This window comes from Cyprinodon variegatus, unplaced genomic scaffold, assembly GCF_000732505.1.
Source record: "Cyprinodon variegatus isolate N-32 unplaced genomic scaffold, C_variegatus-1.0 Scaffold212, whole genome shotgun sequence".
NCBI lineage: Eukaryota > Metazoa > Chordata > Actinopteri > Cyprinodontiformes > Cyprinodontidae > Cyprinodon > Cyprinodon variegatus.
Genome location: NW_015150665.1, coordinates 150067 through 170944, shown reverse-complemented (window position 1 = coordinate 170944; position 20878 = coordinate 150067). Strand labels below are relative to the sequence as shown.

The 20878-nt window shown below is 37.4% G+C and overlaps 2 protein-coding genes across 3 annotated transcripts; both read right to left on the bottom strand.

Moving 5' to 3' along the window:
- Positions 1-768: 768 nt before the first annotated feature.
- Positions 769-7027, bottom strand: LOC107088303 (LIM and senescent cell antigen-like-containing domain protein 1). 2 transcript variants are annotated; one of them, XM_015380398.1, is made up of 10 exons: positions 6855-7027; positions 4999-5155; positions 4812-4878; positions 4256-4376; positions 3884-4033; positions 3610-3760; positions 2030-2122; positions 1880-1928; positions 1676-1751; positions 769-991 (listed from the first exon to the last, which is right to left on the bottom strand). In XM_015380398.1, the coding sequence occupies exons 1-10, from the start codon at positions 6881-6883 to the stop codon at positions 877-879; spliced, it is 1008 nt and encodes a 335-aa protein (XP_015235884.1). In that variant the 5' UTR covers positions 6884-7027; the 3' UTR covers positions 769-876. The 2 variants fall into 2 exon arrangements, with proteins under 2 accessions (XP_015235884.1, XP_015235883.1); XM_015380397.1 differs by lacking the exon at positions 769-991 and adding an exon at positions 1004-1475.
- A 1078-nt stretch (positions 7028-8105) lies between these two features.
- On the bottom strand, positions 8106-18769 carry LOC107088300 (F-box/LRR-repeat protein 3-like). Its single transcript, XM_015380393.1, has 6 exons — positions 18494-18769; positions 17740-17950; positions 15809-15973; positions 15587-15709; positions 12588-12759; positions 8106-10912 (listed from the first exon to the last, which is right to left on the bottom strand). Exons 2-6 carry the CDS (start codon positions 17947-17949, stop codon positions 10272-10274), a joined length of 1311 nt encoding a protein of 436 aa, XP_015235879.1. The 5' UTR covers position 17950; positions 18494-18769; the 3' UTR covers positions 8106-10271.
- Positions 18770-20878: the final 2109 nt, after the last annotated feature.

The window sequence follows — 20878 nt, the reverse complement described above, 5'->3', positions numbered from 1 at the left end:
TCTCCCAAGGTGCAAATGAATCGCCCTTAAACCAAAACTATTTAGCAACCCAAAGCCTTTACATTTATAAGAATATAAAATCAAAGTCATAAAGCATAGATTAATGGATTTCGAATCATGTGGTTATATGAACACAGAAGCACCTTTGTCATGTCGTCTAGTAGGGTTACATGTTTAAGACAACTGTTAGTTTAACATTATGATACAGACACCATATATTCCTTTTTGATATTATAATACATAATACTTTAAAGATTTGCTCAAAAGCCTATTTTTCTGAAAAATACAGTTATTTGGTTAACGATACAAAGGCATTGAAGAGGTTTTGTATTCAGCAGAAAGACAAACACAGATAAATAGCTATAATGGGTAAATTACTGAATTAGGTTGGATTACAGCAGCTAATCCCATTAAAGCAGTTTTTGTTTTTAAGGCACGAATGTAATCAGGGATACAGTTAAAATATATATTTCACAACAGGCACACATTATGGCTAATATGGAGACATTAAAGGGCAGATAGAGTTAAACATTAGAAAACACTCCATAGAGAAAAATATCAAGTTATGGGAATGTACCATCGAAACATTTCAACAGAAAAACTGTATTTCAAAAGATGAGTGTCGCGTAATTTAATGACAAACATTTGTATGAAGGTATGTTCAATGAATCTCATCTTATGGGGTCAGTAGGTTTGGTTTTATTACAGATGGATCAACTTGCACAGGTGCTAGCGATATTTGAAATGTTGGTATTGATCAATTCGAGAGATCTCCTATGTTTAGTTTTTCTAAAGAGGCTTTATGTTTTACCATAACACATTTCCCAGATGTTTTACCACAGAAAAAGGCCTTACAGGTGGTTATCAGGTGGAGGCTCACTTCCGTCCCAATGACTCGGCCAACTTCTTGAGCCTTTTCTTCAGCTCAAGCGGAAACTTCTCATAACACTTTTTACAAACAGGCTTCATGTCAAACTCTACAAACTTGTTCCTGCAAAGAGGGAAAAAAGGAATAAAACACTGGAGTATGTTGGGTGTCAGACTGTTGATTGGGTAACAAAACATCTGAGCAAAACACCTTACACCTAGTTTAGTGTTTTTTTTGTCTGACCTTGTAGTCAAAAAGAATTGTTTTTGAATCTAAGCAGCAGTCCAGTTGAGCTCTGCATGCATACACACCTTTTAGATTCATGCTAGTTTCATGTCATCAACACAAACCTGATTACCAAAGAAATACACAACAAGACAAGAAGTTGACAAGCAACAGTAAAATAAGTAAAAAAAAAAAAAAAAGATAACCACTAGGAGAGAGGGAGGCAGCGGTTTAGAAAAGAGGCTACAGGAAGATAGTTGGCTTTTTCTTGCTGTCTTTAGCGTCTCGCTCACGTCGGGCGAGTCTGCGCTTTAACTCTTCAGGCAAGCGCTCGTAGCAATGCTTACACACTGGCTTCAAGTCAATTTCAACAAACTTATCTCTGAGGTGTCATAAAAGCATCGATTGAGGCGTGTAAAAGAAGACATGGGAAGAAAATGGAGTAAGAAAGAAGTAGTGTTGGAGAACCACAAAAAAATGAACAAGGAAGTATTAATAGAGATTATTAAAGGAAATGAAGAGCACAAACATGTGGTCAAAGAGTTGTTTGTGAATATATTTATAACACATTTCAATACTTACTTGAGGGTGAGTTTGGTGTTGCAGGTGGAGCAGGAGAAACAACTGACACACCAGGCTTTGTTTAAAGCAGACACAACTGTGGGGGGGTGCATAGAATAAAATAAAATGAAGAAAAGATTCAGCTTCTGTAACCTAAAGCAATACTTTGTAAATTACTGAACCATATGAGGTCCTAATTATGTGCTTTATCACACCGATGCTCACCATCGCCTTCAATCACACGGTTGCAGTGATAACACACGTCCCCAAAGAGCTTGACAGAGAAACAAGGTGAAGCAGCAAATCAATTATTTCTCTCTTTACCAGTAATGCCATGTTAGTCATGTCATTCAAAGACGGCTTCTGTCTTCTTACCTGGTTGTAATGAGTCTCACAATAAGCCAAACCCTTTTTCTCATAATGGCGGTGACCAAGGAAAGGTTTCTCACATTTGGCACAAACAAAATGCTGGAAAAGAAACAATAGTTACTAAGGGGACTCTGCAGAAGCCAAATAACAGTGAAACTGATGAGATGCTGGTTTCAATCCAACTGCAACAGAAATGTAGCTGCTAATTAGTTGGAAATTTCTACATGTAAAACTCTTTAAACTGAAGCAGGCTGATATTAAAGCTGAAATTTAGGTTGTTAAAAACAACATTTGGCCCATTATGCAGTCAAATAGAAAAGCTAATTAAGGGGAGCCTGTCAGTTGGGGGGATTTCTTTTTTCACAAGATGTAGCTATTGCGTAGCCATACGGAACATGCAACAGATAAGCAAACTAATCGCTTAGAATTTAACTCGATTCAGTTCAGGGTATTTATATCAGTGTTGTTTTCGTCAAAGATGACGAAATTATTTCGTTGACACTTCTATTTTTCATGAGGATAACGAAAACTGATGAGCCCAACATGGAACTTTAAAGAATAAAAAATTATGGTGTAAGTTTTCGTTGACGAGACAAGACTAAATAATAATGTTAGCGGTTGGTCTGTCAGACATTTAAAATGCATCATTGTGCTGCAATCTGCTAAGCAGTATCAGCCGTGTAAATGTTTCCTTCTATTGTCATTAAAACATTTTATATGTTTCCTTTGAATATTTCAACGTTTTATTTAGGTCTGGGTTGATATGACATTACAAGGCAATAATGTAGGATCTCTCTGTATGTTTTTATATCAAACCCTTTTGAATTGAAATCTACTTTTAACCCTGAGCCGTTGTTAACAAAGGGGTAAATTCTTAAAAATAAAGCCAAAATTGCCAAAGGAGAAAGAAATTTTTTTTTTTGTTCTTTGCTCTTTTGAAGTAATGAAGATTTATTTGATCTGTGTATAATGCATAGTTCATAGTAGATCAGGAAGTTTTTGCTTTGGGATGGAAACCTTGTATGTCTAAAACCATTCCTTTATTGTACATTTGTTAGCTTGTCTATTTATTACTAAGATGTGTTTAACTATATCTGTTATTTTCACAACTTTTGTGAGAAACTTTTTATTAAAGTAGGAATTAATTCATAAAAACGTTTATTTGAATTCTATAAATCAAAGTTTTCTGCCCAACGGCAATGATGAACTGCATGGCAGCATTCTATATCTAGCTATTGCAGATCTAGGCAAGAGCTGTCAGTCTGGTAAAGAATCTGTTTTTTATTCAAAATTGTAAAGATTAACTTGTTTTTTTTGCAATATAAAACCGACTAAAACTATCACATATCGCAATGAATTAAATGTGATTAAGACTAATAATAGTTTTCGTCCTAAAGACTAAGACATCTCAAGAGACGATTCAAGTGGCTCCTACAGGCCAATATATATAATATTTGTGCTGCCTTGCTCGCTTCACAAACTAATACTTTTTTCCTTTATCTTCACTACAATCAAGCTCATCAGGTTATAAATGTAATAAAGCATATTCAAAATGATCAAGATCTGGGAGAGCAACAGTCACGAACCTCAACATGCCACTGCTTGCCCATGGCATTGACAACGCGCCCCTCAATGGGTCTCCTGCAGGCGCCACAGATTGGAACCCCCATCTTATCGTGGCAGGGCAAACAGAAGAGCTCCCCTTTTAGTTCTCTTGCATCAGCAGTTAACTCTTTTCTAGAAAGCAAAAAGATGTTTGTTAAACTTTGAACACCTTTTATCTTTTATTGGTGTTCCGACATTAGGTTTGTGACGATTTCTTTACAATGTGGAGAACAAAACGAAGCCACTGGCACTAACCCGCAGTTGTTGCAGTTGAAGTGGTCCGGGTGATATGGATCGTTCTTAAAGATCAGCGGCTGCTCTTCAATGATAGCATGGCACTTCTGGCAGACATACTTGCCCAAACCTCGTGCCTTCTCTCGATTATGGCATGGGCGACACAAGTGCCTGAGGGAAGAAAAAAAATAAATAAAATCCACTCAAATAACAGGGCTGCCAAAAACATTTCATATATCAAGATATTTTTTGACACACTCCATCACAGCTGCTTAAAATTCCATTATTTGCTAAAATGCAAAGTGAGTCACAAGCTGGGCGAGAGAAGTAATCTGTTCCAAATGCTGCCATGCTGGTTTTTTTTTTAGACTTTAATAAGTTGAGATTACTCACCTGCCAGCATTTTTGACAAATCCCACATCTGCAAGCACTGCCTGACAAATGTCGCAGCAGAAACAGTCGGGGTGCCAACTATTGTTCATGGCCTTAATGACACGACCAATGATGAACTCCCCTGGGAGGAAAGAAAAATCAGCTCCAGATTGAACTGAGAATGAAAATCCACTTTTTTTGTTTTTTAATCCACTGCAGGATTTTAGAACAAATGCCCTTTGCTACAGTTTTATGATGTCCTTCTAGAGACAAAGGAAAAATTGAAAAAATATATATATATAATCTAAATTAGACTCAGAAACAATTCTTGTCCTGCAGGTTCTAAGCAGGAATGTTAGATGGATACTTCAAGATGAACAATGGGATAAAAGTAAACATCTGCAAAAATAAGTCAAGCTACATAACCAACCAAAACCAGAAATCTGTAAACTATTGATTTTACCACTGTCAAAACAAACTCCTCACACTCCCAGTAGTGATGACTGGATTTCTAAAATGATTTTAGACTTGAACACAGAAGAAACTAAACAACCATTTAAAACTAGCCACCACTTACCACACTGGTGGCAGCAAGGTGCAAAGAGCATCTGGAAGTCATGTTCGCAGTATTTTCTGCCTTCAAACTGTAAAAGAGAAACATTGAGGAGGTTTATTGCACACTGTGCAGCAGGTATTACTCACTACTGTATTGAATTGTGAAATTTAGAAGAAGACTGTAATTATGTAGTATGCATGAGTAATACCTCGTAGAAGAGTCCCTCTGGAAACTGCTGGAAACACTGGGCACAAACAAAGCACTGCTCGTGGTAAAGCTCTCCATTGCTGTTAACAATCTTCTCAGTTGGAGCAAAGCCGCTTTTACACCTCTCACAGACTGCACTGACCAGGGCATTCGCAATGCTGCGACACATCAGACAATAAAACAAGTAAGTAGATGCCTTCCCTTGTTCCTGCCCTTGGTATGCAGGTTAAGACCATGTTTATCATTTCTCACATAACTCATATATCTGAAGCCGGATGCATGTCAGCAGCTGTGACAAGAGGAATAGGAATAATGAACTCACTGTTACTCACTGTACGGACATCACCTAATTTGGTCAGACTAGTGAGACACTGATGTTAAACACACACCCACACACACATTATATATATATATATATATATATATATATATATATATATATATATATATATATATATATATATATATATATATATATATATAAACACACCACTATGTGAACAAGTATTCTGCCTCTTAGGGTTCTTCTGTTTATGCTTCGATCACACTTAAAGAGTGATATTAAATTATGACCTGAATGAAATTTCCAAACCATAGCCTAAGTGAAAGAGTCACCTACCATCCAATTAAGAAATAAATTAATAACTGGGTTAAATCACACTGATTCACTTCCATTTTCCCCAGAGTCACTGCAGACCTGATTACTGTCTGACTAGTAGACCTAATAAATGACTTAAATACAACTGTTCTCAGAACATCAGGCAGGAGCATTTGGGATCGTATGCAAAATGATCTCAAAAAGCAAAAAGTCTTGCACCGATGTATATAAAAAGAAAAAAAAAACATATCTTTCTTTTAGGTTTGTAAAGGGTTTAAATCTAAATTAGAATTATAGTAATTAAGTATATCAAAATGATCACAACCATCAACAAGTAAATAAAACATAAAAGGTTCAGCCTAGATCTGTCCTTGAAGGGCTACTTTTATTTTAATTTCCTAAAAAGGGTGATTCCATAACACAAACAAACCCAGAACATCTAAAGCCTCAATTGCAAAGTCAGAGAATGATTCAGCAAAAACAAAAAGTATGTGGGCCTTCCAAAGAAGCTGGCACAAACCAAAGCAGGTCAGGAAAGGAACATTTCACTGATGATGGAAGGATGGTGCTCTGGGTCTGAGCAGCTTATTTAGGACCCAGATAACTTCTACAAATTCATTCTTCTATACTGCAATTTCTAGATTTATCTCTGCTTCAACACACTATAATAAAAGGGCTGAATTCCCTCATCAGTGTGTAATTCAGCTCTGCATAGGTCTGATAACCAGTTATGTGTTTGATTCAGGTGTCCTGGAGAACAGGTGCACCTAAAACCACCAGATAGTAGCTGTATAGGTAACTAAATAAACATTATGGTAACTAGATGATCACAGAAGGACGGTGTTGAAGTTGACCCATTCATAGCAAACTGTTGTGATAAACGTTTCTAAGCTATTGAACTATTGAATTACTGATAAATAAAACCTATTGAAAGGAGGGGATGGGTAGGTAAAGTACACGAATTTGTTCAAAGTTTAGACAGACTAGTATAGCTAGGATCTCAGCCACCTACGTAACTTTGCTAACAAAGATTAGACACTTTTTACCATTAGAAACCAAATCTTTTAAGTATCCAAAACAAAACGGTAGCAGAAAAAAGACTATTAATGAGTTACTTTGCATGTAAACATGTAAACCAAGGTGCTATCTTTCTCTTCTATGTGGTTAATTTGGTAAGCTAACATGACGTTAGCATTAGCTACTCATTTGCAAAGCTAGTCGTTTTCAGATTTAATGGTTTAAAGACTCTTTGTTCCTACCTGCCCGTCATCCCAGCGACCCCTAGCATCACCTCCTTTAGCGCTGTCTGAGAGAAAACACTCACAAAACAGCACTGTGCTTTTTTATTCGCACTGAGTTACTGATTTCACCAACTTTAGAGACCCTGTACGACTCAACGAAGCGAGCATAGCTATGCTAGCAGAGCCGTTGGTCGGGGAGTGTCCGGGGATGGAGGACCACAGATAGGCTTCCCAAACTGCGGGTCGCGGATCCAGCATGACCCCGTACCACTATATAGAACATATTCGATACTTGATATCATTTTTAATACAAGGATAAAAACAGCACAACATTTAACAGAAATATTTTTACTAATAAATAAAATGCAATAAATAAATACACTAATAAGAATGATATTAGGTTGTATGCTGTGCACATTGTTAAGCTTTATAAAAAAAAATAAAAAAAAATGAAATAAATGTTCCTTTCTTGGCTATGCTTTACACACACAATGACACTTGCCAAACCAGTTAACAAATAAAAATAAATGCTGTGTTCTGGGAGGGAAGAGCATACCTTGGGTTTAAGCTGCTTAATAAGTTGTTGGAACCCAGGTTTCTACACAGTTAAATAGGAACTTGATCCACTTCAAGAGAGAAAATAACTGTTGTGTGGCATCGATACTTTTGAAAATGAGCATTGTGCTGGATACGTTTTAGTATCGATACCTTTGACAACCCCAATATATATACATATATATAGATTATAGAATATATATTATATATTATATATATATATATATATATATATATATATATATATATATATATATATATATATATATACACATACACCAAACATACACAGTTCTTCACTAGACCTGTGTATACTTTAGTATATTCTGCTTTAAGGTGAGTGTTATATTTTCTTTTCTCTCTGAAATGAGTTTTTGGAACTTGGGATGAATACATATGTATATATATGCATATTTTAGACTACCACTTGTTTAAGGATATTTGATCTGTTTATTATCGTTTACATTTAAGAGTTACATATTATCCCCAATAAATGTATAAGTGATGCATGTCTCTAAGCTTCTGTTACACATATACTGTTCATAGTGCGAGTTCTCTAATCCCGTTAACTACATATTTGTTTACAGACATGTTCACATTTACAAAAAAAGACAGATAAAGAGACAAATTACTTTTCTCTGTTTAGTTTATATTCAATATGGAGGATATTAAATGTAAGTTGAAATGTAATAGCCATATGTCAAATAATTCCACACAAGAGTTGTTTTAACCAGTATTTTTAATGACATTATAAACTATCGTATAACTCTGGGGGGGAAAGTACAAGTTCCTTTCAAAATAAATCTCAGTATTATACAGTTTTATTTAGAGAAAATATAACTTAAATGCAGCTGAACTCTCAAAAGAAACAGCAGCTCTCCATCCCATGCGTGAGATGCGACAGTAACGCACTTGCACGGGTAATAAGAGGCGTTTAACCACACTAACCAGCAGATGGCATGTATTTACAAACACAACAATTCAAATCAAAGTATTAGTTTTCATTAATGGGGGCGGCATCAACACAGGATGGATCTATAACAGAGCAGCAGGATATTAGATGTACAAATAATAGAGACACATTGTGTTAAATAAAAGATGGCTGCACCATATCAATTTAAAGTAAAGCATAGAGTGGGACAGCATTGTTCTAGAAAAACAGAAATGAGGGGTGTAGAAGTCATCATAAACCTTTTTCTATTTCAACTGAAGTCAGTTTTTTCAGCATCCAACATTCGCCATTTCTTTGAACTTTCGATAAGAATTTAGCCTTTTAGTGCTTTGTATTATTTTAAGCAAGTCAGTTCCATGTCTCCTTTCAGTCAAACGCAAAGGCTTCTCTCCTTCACTGAATAATCAACTTTACTTTCTAACATCAAGTTAATAACTTCATTGTTAGAAATTCAATTTTTTTTACATTTTGGTAAAATCAGGGGTTCAAAAGATTTTCCTTATTCTTTCAAAAAAAGAATCACCATATTTTTTGTTTATATTGTCCACAGCTTTTTTTCTTTTAATAAAAACCAAAATGACCACAACACCAATATGTTTAGTTAAATATATTTATATCGAAAGTTAAAAAAACCTCTATAAATCTTAGGGATTCATAATTGAATATGTTTTCATTTTCCTTACTGCCATAAACCTACATTAGGTATTTTAACTCGCGTAAACTAGAAAACGATTATAGTTCCTCCCTCACGTAGACGACAGTAGTTTATTGTACTCCGTCATTTTTTGTTTCCAAGTTTTTTTATTCTCATATATTACCTCATAGTTCCAAATTATTAAAGTTAAAATGTTTAAGATAAAACAGAATTAAAAAAAAATTATAATTGTAAAATAATTACCACAAAAGCTTGCTTTGCCAAGTGTGAGACCTTCATTAAACAAAAGGTGAAACAAGCTATACATTACATGTGCAATTATACTGCATAATAACATCTGTACTTTAAATATTAACAATTTTTGGGTATGTACAGGATAATTTGACATACAGAATTGATACTGTCATAGTTAAATGACAAAAAACATAATTAAAACAGTAGATATTTACAAGATCCTCATGGCCAGCCAGTTGTTGTTGGAAACAGGAGATGATAAATTGAGATAGGAAGTAGCGCTCTATGAAGGAAAACCGTTAAGAGCTAAAATATTGGACAGAAACCATCTCTGCGTATCAGACTGCCATCTCATGACCTCCACCGTCTGTATCACATAGAGACAGCTTCTTTAAAAAGACGAGTTAACAACACAAATAAGATTTAAAAATATATCTTCCACAACAGTTCACACACAGATTAACCACAACCAACCTAGCTTATATTGCTGATCAACCTTTCTAATGCATGTACTGCTATTACCTTTTTCCTACCACGAAGATTAAACAAATTACCCTCTGATCGACCTCACGCACATTATAGTGTGCAGACAAGTTATACTTGGTTTATTAAATCCATCTCTATGAAGCTGCTTCCTTTTATTAAAAGGATTTTATTTATACCCTTACAAGGCAAAAATATCTACTATATTCTCATATTTACATAAAGTCTCTGCCTGCATCTCACCAACAAAGACATGGAACCGGTTCTCTGTGACACGTTATTCCTCAAAGCCTTACAGATTCCAGAAGTCTGCAGAAACCAAACAAATGATGCACGGATAAAAACAAGCCTGAAAGGCTCAGGAGAGAAACATGCTAAATGATGGAAGTGATTAAATTATATACGTACATGCATCTGCGAGGTGGTGCTGTAATGAATGAAACATAAAAAAAAGAACAAATGAGATCAAGAACTAAGAGGCGTTGTTGCCTTGTACCTGTAAAAATGAGGAAAACCGAATTGAAACCCCCACCGAACCTTTACATTCTCCAGCTGTCTACCATGTGGGCATCATGTCTGGGAACCAGACGCGACCCAAATGCTTTGACACCTCCCAGTGGATATCGTCCAGCTCGTAACGGTGATCAGGGACCAGCACTTCCTCCATGATGGACAGCTGTTTCAGTCTGTCTCCACACATCTTCACAAACTCCACGAAGGCGCTGCAGGACACTTCGCACTCTCCCAGGCCTATGGCGGAAAGCTGCGTGCAGCGCTGGGCGATGCGGATGAGCTCCTCGTCCAGGGGCCGCAGCCCGTTGGCGCACACCACCAGCTCAACCAGACGGGGGCAGGTGAGCCCAACCCGGCCCAGCACGTCTTTGCTGACGGAGCGGCCGAAGTACAGGTGTGTGACGGGGATTTCGTCGCGGAAGAAAGGGTCGAACTCTTCCTCGTAGAGGTAGAAGTACATGACCAGGTTGAATTTGGGGGAGTGGCGCACCATGGCGTCCCAGCTGCTCTTCTTGATAGTGTGGAACTGCTGGCCTGGGTTCTCACTGACCACGTCAATGCGAAGGTGCTCCAGGTGAACATGCTTCTCTGAGGAGAGGGCGATGAGGAGTTCATCACTCAATAAGTGGTAGTTCAGAGCCAGTTCTCTCAGACCGTGGCACTGATCAGCCACACACATGATGCCTGGAAACAGAAGGACAGAACCTGTTGGAATCTACTGCACAATGCCATGGTAGAACTGTTACAATCCAACCACAACCTGCAGCATATTTACAAGAATTTCATGTCTTAGTCATGCAAAGTAGTCAAGAAGCATTAAATAAAAGGAAAATTAGACTAAAAAGATCTAATTAATCTACCTTCAAGTGAAGCGGAAACCTCACACATCTATACATAGCATCCCCATAGAGACACATAGCGGTGGCAGAATCATGCTGTGGGGATGCTTTGATTCAGCAGATAAGATGGTCAGAGATGATTTCAGATTAAAAATAAATAAAAAACAAAAATTCCCCCAAAATTCTCCAATCTCAGCCACCCGGACTATGCAGCCAGAGTAATAATTGACGTTTAATTAGCCCAGTTAGGGTTCTCACCAGGATTTTTTTTATGTCCCTTTGCTAGTTAACCCCACTCCATTTTTTTCCCCTCATCCTTTCTCCATGTTGGAGGTGAAATCTTTCCATAATAACCAAACTATATGCTTGACCCAGAGACGCTCTGATCCGCCTGCAGTCGCAGGAAGGCAGCAACACACCGGCAATGTTGCATTGTAGTTTGTTAAAAAATAAAAATATTCTGACCATCAGTCTGTTTGGCTTGACAGATGGGTTGTTTGGGAATCTTTTCGTAACCTGGTGACCTCACCCCTGCTTTCAGAGATGTCTGCAGGCGGGGCGGTAGGTCATGTGTTCACCTGCCTGCAGGCGCTCAACATGAGTCGCTGGCAGAGTGAAAGGTGCAAGGTTCAGGTTTCTACAGCACTTCTCACATGCATGTGCAAATGAAAATGTAAAGGTGTTTTAAAAAAACAGTTTCTGCAGCTGTTATGCTCATTAAAGTCTATGTAATAGCCCAATTTCAGCGGCATTTTGACAACTTTCGGTGTAACTGGTTTGTGCTGAAATATATTGGAAAGAGCCATATGGGGAGGGTCCCAAGAGGTCAGTCACAGGGCCGACATGTTCATAAAAATTGTACGCAACAGCCCGCTACAACAGAACCCTTCTAGTCAACGCATATCTGTACACCAAGCTGAGACATGCAGCTGTTAATACAGCGACATGCTGTAACTACAAATAACTGCTTAAGGAAGCCTGAATATCAATGAGCTCCAACCGTTTCCACCGACTTTGTAACAAAATGTTAAAAACACTGAAGATATTTTGTGTTGCAGTTTTAACGTGAGAAAAAGTAAAAAAAAAAAAAAAAAACCTTGAGGAATTTTACAGCCTTTCAAAGACAAACTTTACAACAATTTACCATCTATGTTATTAATTTGGACGACATTAGCTATAAAATGGCAATTTGTTTTTTGTTTCAGGGCATTTAAGAGGAAACTTGGTGCCCATTCTAATAACAACTTTACGGAAAATACTTCTGATGATTGTGAATCTAGAGAAGACTGGACAAAACTACATAAAATATCAGTTTGGACTCATGTATGTGAGCTGTATGTAATTTTATCTGAACTCTTCCTTTAATATGATGAACACTCCAAGAGGACTTTTATGTTGAATTTCCCCAACATAAATGAACTAAACTATATTTATCTTAGAAAGAAATTATGTTCTCAGCGATAATGAGTCAGTCATTAATAATTAACAGCAATAAAGCAAAGCTTGTGTCGCGTTAGTACCTGCAGGAGAAACGTGAGGGCAGCTGCTCATTTTCAGCAGCTTGAGTGTGTCGCTGTTGTTGGCCACCAGGACTTTAAGAGAAGGGTCATCCACAGGCGTGTCGTCGATTTTCAGAGAGGACAGGGATTTGGAGTTGACAAAAACCACCGTCAGAGCAGAAATAAAGTGGGACTGTGGAAGGACAATAGAAAAAGAGACATTTAGTGAAGCAAACCTGCAGAAATACTGAGACTTAAAGCTGTTATGGTTTACAACTATAAGGATGCTTTTCTGTTGGTTTTATCTGCACCAAAGTATGAGAATATTTTCAACCTAATGGTTAAACAAAGGTTGTTTTTTTTAAGTTGAAATGGGATAAATAATAAGATACTGTAATAAAATATTGATTAGCAAAGACTGTGACCACACTAATCTAAGTCTGAAACCATTTTACCCAACTTATTGATGAGAAACATGTTCCTTTTAAAAGCGATGCCACTTGAAACAACTAATTAAATGCCCTTTAGTGCTTGCTGCTTGTTTCCAGGGAGATTGGTTTGAAAAATAAAGCATCAAAGCTAATAAAAAAAAAAAAGTGAAGTTAAATTAGTATAAGTTGAACTAATGAAACTACAGACGGGACAGTTTAAAATCCAATAAAATAACTGTTTATGAAAGTGATGTTCAGTAATAAATTATTTATCTAAAGCAGAAATCCAATCAGAGTCTTTAATTGTTTTAGGTTCTGTAAATCATGCAGGACACTAAAGCAAGCAGATTTTAGGAGTGATTAAATTAAGTTTTCAATGACTTTGATTATTTTTCTTCGTTTTCTTGTAAGCAATACAACAACCAATCTTTTATCTACCAAAAGTTGGACACAACCACATCCTCTCCAGCTCTCTGCTTCATCTAGTCTACAAGAAATTTACATTTGCCAAGGAAACTGTCAGATTGTATCTCCCATGGAAGAGGTACCCAATCCGTACCGGAAGTCCGATCCGAACCATCAGCTCATTTGCACAAGCAGATATACATCCTCTTGATTAAAAATGTTTTTCCATCCTTAAAAATAACAAGCGCACTAAACTAGAATGTGTTGAAGGTTAATAATGCATTTCCTGATAAAATAAACACTCAAATCCTACTATATTCACTTGTCTGTGCTGGATAGGGATAATAGTCTACTTTCTCTATGTTTTTTGGCTTTGGATTTAAACAGAAATCTAGTCTTTTTGAGTTTTATGTTTTCCTTTATGGTATATAGTGGGTAATCTAAAGAAAGAAACAGCTAAAATGCAGATAAAAATGGTGAAATCATATTTTGTGGGACTGCTCTGAGCATGTCCGATGATGATGTCAGAGAAGCAGTTTAACGGAGAAAATGTAAAAAGCATCAAATTGTCTCAGAAAAGTCAGAAAGATTGTTTTAAAGATTTGTATTAGCATTGTTTAGTGATTTAAGGGTAGAAATAGATATTTTTAGTACCAAAATTATATTATTTATGGTGACCTGGATGTATATCTGATTGCACATGCACAAATGAGCCGATGGTACAGATTGTGCTTCCGGTACGGATCAGGAAGTGACAGTCAGCGCCAAGCCATCCAACCACTGGAAACATTTCTACATAGGAAACCGTCCATAACGCTCCTCGGCTGAAGCCCAAACACGCTTCAGCTGAATCTTCCCGCATTGGAAAAGCTCAGATCTCCTAAAAAAATATTAATAAATAGAAAAGTGACCCTGCTTCATCTTATCCTACAGAAGCACCAAATACCATTTCCCTGCTCAGCACCAATTTTCCATTTCCTAGGTGGTCTAAGCTGTCGACTGATTTTTTTACTGATTCCATTTGTTTCTTTTAAGGGACCAAAAACATTTTCTGTAGATTCTTAGCTGGAAGGTTTTTTTCATCCATCAAAAAAAATAATAATATGGATTTACAAAATATGATTAAAAATGTTGATATTAATTAGGCCAAAGACGTGCATAAAGTACATGCTCCTGGTTTGCTTAGAAGCTGAAAAACAGTCTTAGTTTTAATGAATTTAATCAATTAATTGCAGTCAGATGTCTCTGAGTTTGACCCGTCTGTTTTCATTCAGCCAATCAGGGGATCCTGCATCGATTCTGATCCTTTTTGTCAATTAACTGGTGCATCTCCTCTTCCTGCCGAAGGCCTGGCTGAATTTACAGCTTTGACTTCTCACTCAGCTCTGTGTTTGGATTGACAGCCACTGCTGATGCTGCCCAGCCTGCCGGTCAACCAAGCCCTGCTATGTGCTATAAAATACTCCGATCAGATCCCTAACTCATAAAAAAAAAAAAAAAAAAAAAAAGAATTGACCAGCTAACCTTTTCCCTTTCTGTACTATTTCATAAAAAAAATATAATAAGTACTTTTGACTGATTTTATAGTTATTTTAAAACTTTGCAAGCCATATCTTATAAAATTATGCTTTACTATTCTCTCTCCATTTAATTATTCCTAAAATCTATTCTTAAACTTCATCAATGTTAAATATTTGTTGTTAGTTTTATTAAAATGCTGTCATTTTTTTTCTTGTTTATTCTGTTTGATTATAATCATATATTTTCTCACCAATCTGTCAGTTCTCAGCCTCAGTAAAACACAATAAGCCTCTGCTTATAAAGCTTTATTAATTGGCTGATTGATTTACCACCAACTCTGCTATTAAACAAACCAAATCCATTTAAGAATGGATGATAAAATGGTTTAGCAAACAGCTTCACCTACAAAGCCAACCTGAGCTGCCTTCTGTTCAAATCATTCAGGTATAAAAGCCTTTACTTAACTTTAAGCAGTGATGTACTCTCAGAGATAAAATGTTAAAGAAAACAAAGACAAAATTTGACATTTTAATCTGTTAAGTGGAAAGATTTTCAGGCCTAGACCTTCTTGCGGGCATACAGCATCAATCAGAACAGCCTCATTTCATCAATTCAGACATCTGAGGTCTGGGTGGCTGAGTTATGGCTTCCCTACAGCCTTACCTTAGGCATCTCCATGAAGCTGGGCCTGGCTGTGGATATGAGTCCCAGAGTTTTCAAAGAGCAGTTCACCAGCTGAGAGAGGATGTCACACGCTGCCTCTGCAGACTCTCTGCTGCTGTCCACCTGCATGTCACACTCAGAAAGTTAAACCCTCTCTTTGAACAGCGGACGTGAATCCATCGCAATGTGTGCACTTTAACTGAAACCCTCTACCTGTCTTACCTTGAAGCTGACATACTGGAGGTGGTTGGAGTGTTTTTTGATGATCTGTTTGATTAGATCTGGGTGTGTGGCCTTCAGGTAGGAGCTGGCTGGCTGGTTCAGCTCAAACTCAAAGCAGCGCCACAGCTCTGGCATGTGGAAAGCCTGATTCCAGCCCCGGCATACCTGGAGAAAAATACACTCATTAGTAGAGAAATCGGATTTAACATGAAAGCTTTCTGACTTTCACACCAAAATAAATGTCCGACTTTACTGAAGGAGACAACACCAGCTACAAGTGTGGGCAGACTGGGATTATGATCTTAAGCCACTTTAAGACACTCTGAAAGCACGTCTGCTAGGCCATAAATGATGAAACCAACCGTATCTGCTCCATTGTTCCATGAAATCTTCAGTAAATAAAGGTGTGACTGCCAGACTATACTGGAATTTAGGCTTACATGAAAGTTCCCAGGGATTTATTATCAGCAATCAATTGCCTACCTTTCACCAATCAGAGTGATGTCAATCTGAACCTTCATAACGGTTGTATAGCCCTTCACACCTTGATGATTTAGACAGCGCATGCCAGACATACAAAAATTCTGGCAAAAATGCTGGCATACGTTGGATAAGTTATGTGTACGTTTTATATAAGTTATAAGCATGCTGAAACACGCTGGCACACGTCGACATACGGCAAGTACGTCAGGGTTTGCCAGCGTCGGCCACACGTGGGGCATAAGTTACAGGTAAGTTATCTGATCGTTGACATACGTTAAGTCTAAGTTACTCATAAGTCATTGCGTCCAGCTGATCCAGAAACAATGAGTAACTTGTGCATTACTGATGCGTAACTTATCAAGAACTTATCTCCAACACATATCAACGTATTTCACGTGTTCCAGACGTCCACTGAACGTGTTTCTAACATATAGCTACTGTTTAATGGCGTATTGACAGCGTTTTGGTAGTAGAGGGGGTTCACGGGAGGAAACTGTCAGTACTCCTCCAGACTTCATCCTCATCATAGAGAGAGCGAGAAGGTGAGTGTGATGGATCCTCCCTGCGTTCACGCCCACGACCAACAAGCCTCCTAGCAGACATGACGCTGCTTTTCTTTCTATTTCTTCTTTTTTTTTGGCAGGCAGTAAACAGCAGCTAGGTTAATCAAATCAATCACCCCGGGCGCATCGCTGCTCCCCTCCGTTGGACATAAATTCTGGAATATTATATGTATAGGCCCAAAATTGAAAAAAAAAATACATAGAAAGTTCAGCGTATGCCAGCGTTTTAGAACATTCTGGGACGTTGGTCATACGCTGCTAAATCTGCAAGGTGCGACAGGGCCCCAGTTCAGTAATAGTTATGTCCAATATGTTTCACTCAGTACCACCTCTTGAATGTTGAAGTACCCTGCGAACCATCGCACACTCCTCGATTCATCACTTTTAATTTCATGTGAAAAAACCAAAGCACGGTAGTGCAGAATTATAAAGCGAAAGGAAAATGAGGGCTGCTTCTCAAGTTTGTTTTTTTAGAGATCCAATCACTGTGATATGCAAATGATTACCTTAATCCTGACTAAATCCCTCCTAACCTGAGAAAATTTTTCATTGCAAAAATACCTCTAGCTCAGATCGACTTCATGGACCACGATCAGTTAAATCTAGACCTAGACTTTGACTAGGCCATTCTTTACTGCTTTTCCTGTATGCTGATGTTTTTGTCCCGCCATGAAGTGAACATTTAAACAACTCTCTAATCTATCAAGGCTTACTAAAGAATATTTATCTCACTTCTAGCTCAATCTTTCTAGTATATCTCATATGACGCCAAAATGTGAAACATTGCAGTGGGGTAAGGACTTTAATAGTGATGATAATAATCAGAATATTAATGCAACATCTACAAAGAGCAGAATCAGTGTGTAATCAATGCTATAAGGATACCTGAGAAGCATAAGCCCTGTCCAGCAGCGGGAGGTACTGGAAAATGTGAAGCAGGAGCTCCTGTGGCAAACACTCCCAGCTGGCTGCCTCCTCCTCCTCCTCCAGTTCCTCCTCTCCCCCCTGCTTAGCGGACCATTTGATAGTCTTCTGACCCCCCCAGCTGGGGCCTCCTCCTTCCTCCTGCTCATTCTCTTGGAAACTTCGTTTCATTCTAGGAGAATGGAATATTGAGTTTAAAACAAACCACTGGCAGAATAAAATCATCAATCCATAGATCACTTTACACTCAGTTAGAGTCTTGGAATCAGTATGAAAGAGGTCGTTATATTAAAATTCACTTTGAACACTAACAGACCACCTTTAACTTTGATCATTGCACCACCCGCCGCGCCGCTAAGTACGCTGGCGTGTGAAAGAGGCGAACCCACTCTATCTCTCGCTTCACAATGAAAACATTTGTACTCACAGGTCACGCCTCCCTCTCAATTTCAACACTAAAACATGTTAGATACAGTTGACGCCGAAAGTATGTCTAAAGCCATATCAAATGGACAGAAATGTTTATTAATGTCGATAAAACAGACGTTAAAACACACATACACAGGGATAACTAGCTTAAAAACACGCTGTGGTTTAGCTAACTATTATTAGCAAGTTGCTAATAAAAAAAAGTAAAGTAAAAAAAAAAGAGAGATAGAAAATCAATTTAAAACAAAGTTTATCTTTTGAGTTTCACTTTGTCTGTTTATCTCACCTGGCTTTCAGCTCCACTGTTGGTTGTTTATTTACAGCGGATCAACCGGGACCGACAAAATAAAACTGCGTACGTGCTGGCCAAGCGATCAAACACATTGGACCGTACGACAACACGGTGTTAGCCGAACTTTACTGAACACCAACACCAAAGGGTTCCTAGTGGAGATCTTCAAAAAAGTCTTCGGGTTTTCCAGACGCCTGACCTAGTTTCGACCCAATAACTCTGCTTCAGTGCAGCACCCTGTCGGCCAAAGATGGCGTTTGTGTTGCTATACGGAACAGGGCGCTGCAGCTATAGTGAACGGTCAGCAGGGGGCGCACGAGTCCCCCATAGAGGTGTCAACAAGAATCTCTTCTTCTTGAATTTTTTTATGGCGGTTAGCAGAAACGTTAGGTGAGCATTACCGCCACCAACTGCTAAGGGGTGTTACATGATGTGGTTGATGGAAAGAAATAACTATAACATAGCAAATGTTTTATATTTATGGAATCAGAAATGTTTTCTGTCTTCCTACTTTATTTCTATTTACTAAATGTTTAATACACAGTCATACATGTAAAGACAATTTCTGAAGGGAATGTAAAACCACAATACCATTACAGTGCAATACTTGCTCTGATGTTAAATGTAATTTATTAATAGCTTTTTTATTTTTATATTGATTTTTAACTATCTGGGAAAAAAAGTAACATGATAGCCTAAATAGAATATAATGCATTCAAAGCCAAATAATATCAAGGAGTTTAGGACAGGGCAGCTTGTGATAATGTCAGAGATAGAGACCGTCCCGAGAACTTTACCACAGAGTTTATCACGTTTGAAATTTCTTCCATGTTAAAGGGATTTTAATATGGCTAAAATATAAGTCTGTTTACTTTATTCAAGATATTTTAAAACCAGCTGCATCTCTTCTTTCCTTTCATTTTTTAAATATAAACCTCTAATTTTTATTATTCATGTTTATTCTCTCTAACTTCAACTTTATGACAGTGCAGTGTGCTTTTTCTTCCTCCTCATGTAAATCATTTTGAGTAGTCATGCTAATAAAATGTTCTATAAATGTAAACTTGCCTTGCGTTTATGGGTGAATAAACTAAAAGTTAAAAAAGGAAACCCTAAACAACTATCCATTCAAATGGGAAGTTAAGAGCTGTTAAAAAATGTAGACGCAAAATCCTTTGGACGCTAATATTCTGACTGAATAACACCGTCTGATTAGGATGACCTCAAACATTCAGATGATCCTCCTCTTATGTCTGTTGGTTTCATCTGTGTTGTAAGTTTTGTGTTTTCTTTTTTCCACTTATATGTGAAACTAAAGATGTTTTGGTGGATCTCCATATTGCCCAGAATATGGTTTTATAGTAATAGTTGAACTTTATTGATCTCACATTGGAGAAGTTTACCTCTGCATCTAACCCATCCACTTGGGGAGCAGTGGGCTGCCATTGTGTGGCGCCCGGGGAGCAATCAGGGCTTAGGGGTCTTGCTCAGAGACCCAGAGTGGCAGTCTGTTGAAGTGGGGCTCGAACAGAGAACCTCTGGATTCCAAGCTCTATCGCCTAACCACTAGGCACCCTCTCTCCTCCATAACCCCAAAATTAAAATGTTTAAAAACAATCATTGAGTTAAAAGCTTAAGTGTTAACCAGAGTGAGTTTGTAGAGATGTCAAAAATCATAACCAAATTGCTCCTGAACAGTTTTTTTAGTGATATGATGATGAAAATCTTAACTGCAATTTTAATGCCCCAAATCTCTCTTCTTCAGTAATTTTCACCAAAACTATTTTGCTCTGCAGTGTAGAGAACAATTTATAAAGATAAAATGGCAAAGCTGAGCCTTTAGTTAAATCTCACTTTTTATGCAAAAAACTTCAGGTAATATTAATGTATAACTTGATAAGCTGATGCATAGTAAACAATGTTTTTAATGAATATATCAGTCATTGTTTAGATATTTACTTTAACATCATTATAAACTGACATTGTTAAAGGGAATAAAAAAACAAAACAGAAAACTGTTCAAATCCCTTGACAGTAGATGTGTTGATATAGAATCTGGTGTTTGTGTTTTTTGATGAGTGAGGCCTGATGTTCATTATTCCTCCCCTGTTGTTTCTGGCTAGTTTCTTGGCAGCAAAAATACCAGATGAGGAAAAAGAAAGGCAAAAGTCCCAGAAATTATGCCCAAAGTTTGAGCTGAAGCTAAAACAGAGAAATATTAAAATGGGACGGATTTGCAGATTGACATTCCACCCAGAGGCAACAATTTAGAAGACAGGTAATTCAAATTCAGTAGTTAAACATATATCTTTTTTTATAAAAGTTTCTATTTTTTCTTGTTTTTATGGTTTGTAGTTATGATGTGTAGGCCTTTCCAAC

Excerpts from the sequence above, each read along its gene's own strand:
- LOC107088300 (XM_015380393.1), bottom strand. The coding sequence starts at position 17,949 with ATGAAACGAAGTTTCCAAGAGAATGAGCAGGAGGAAGGAGGAGGCCCC. Across the intron at positions 15,974-17,739 it reads ACAGGGCTTATGCTTCTCAG|GTATGCCGGGGCTGGAATCA; the intron begins GTATCCTTATAG and ends ATTTTTCTCCAG. Across the intron at positions 15,710-15,808 it reads TCCAGTATGTCAGCTTCAAG|GTGGACAGCAGCAGAGAGTC; the intron begins GTAAGACAGGTA and ends TGTGACATGCAG.
- LOC107088303 (XM_015380397.1), bottom strand. The coding sequence starts at position 6,883 with ATGCTAGGGGTCGCTGGGATGACGGGCAG. Across the intron at positions 4,879-4,998 it reads CAGAGGGACTCTTCTACGAG|TTTGAAGGCAGAAAATACTG; the intron begins GTATTACTCATG and ends TCTCTTTTACAG. Across the intron at positions 3,761-3,883 it reads TTCAACTGCAACAACTGCGG|AAAAGAGTTAACTGCTGATG; the intron begins GTTAGTGCCAGT and ends TTTGCTTTCTAG.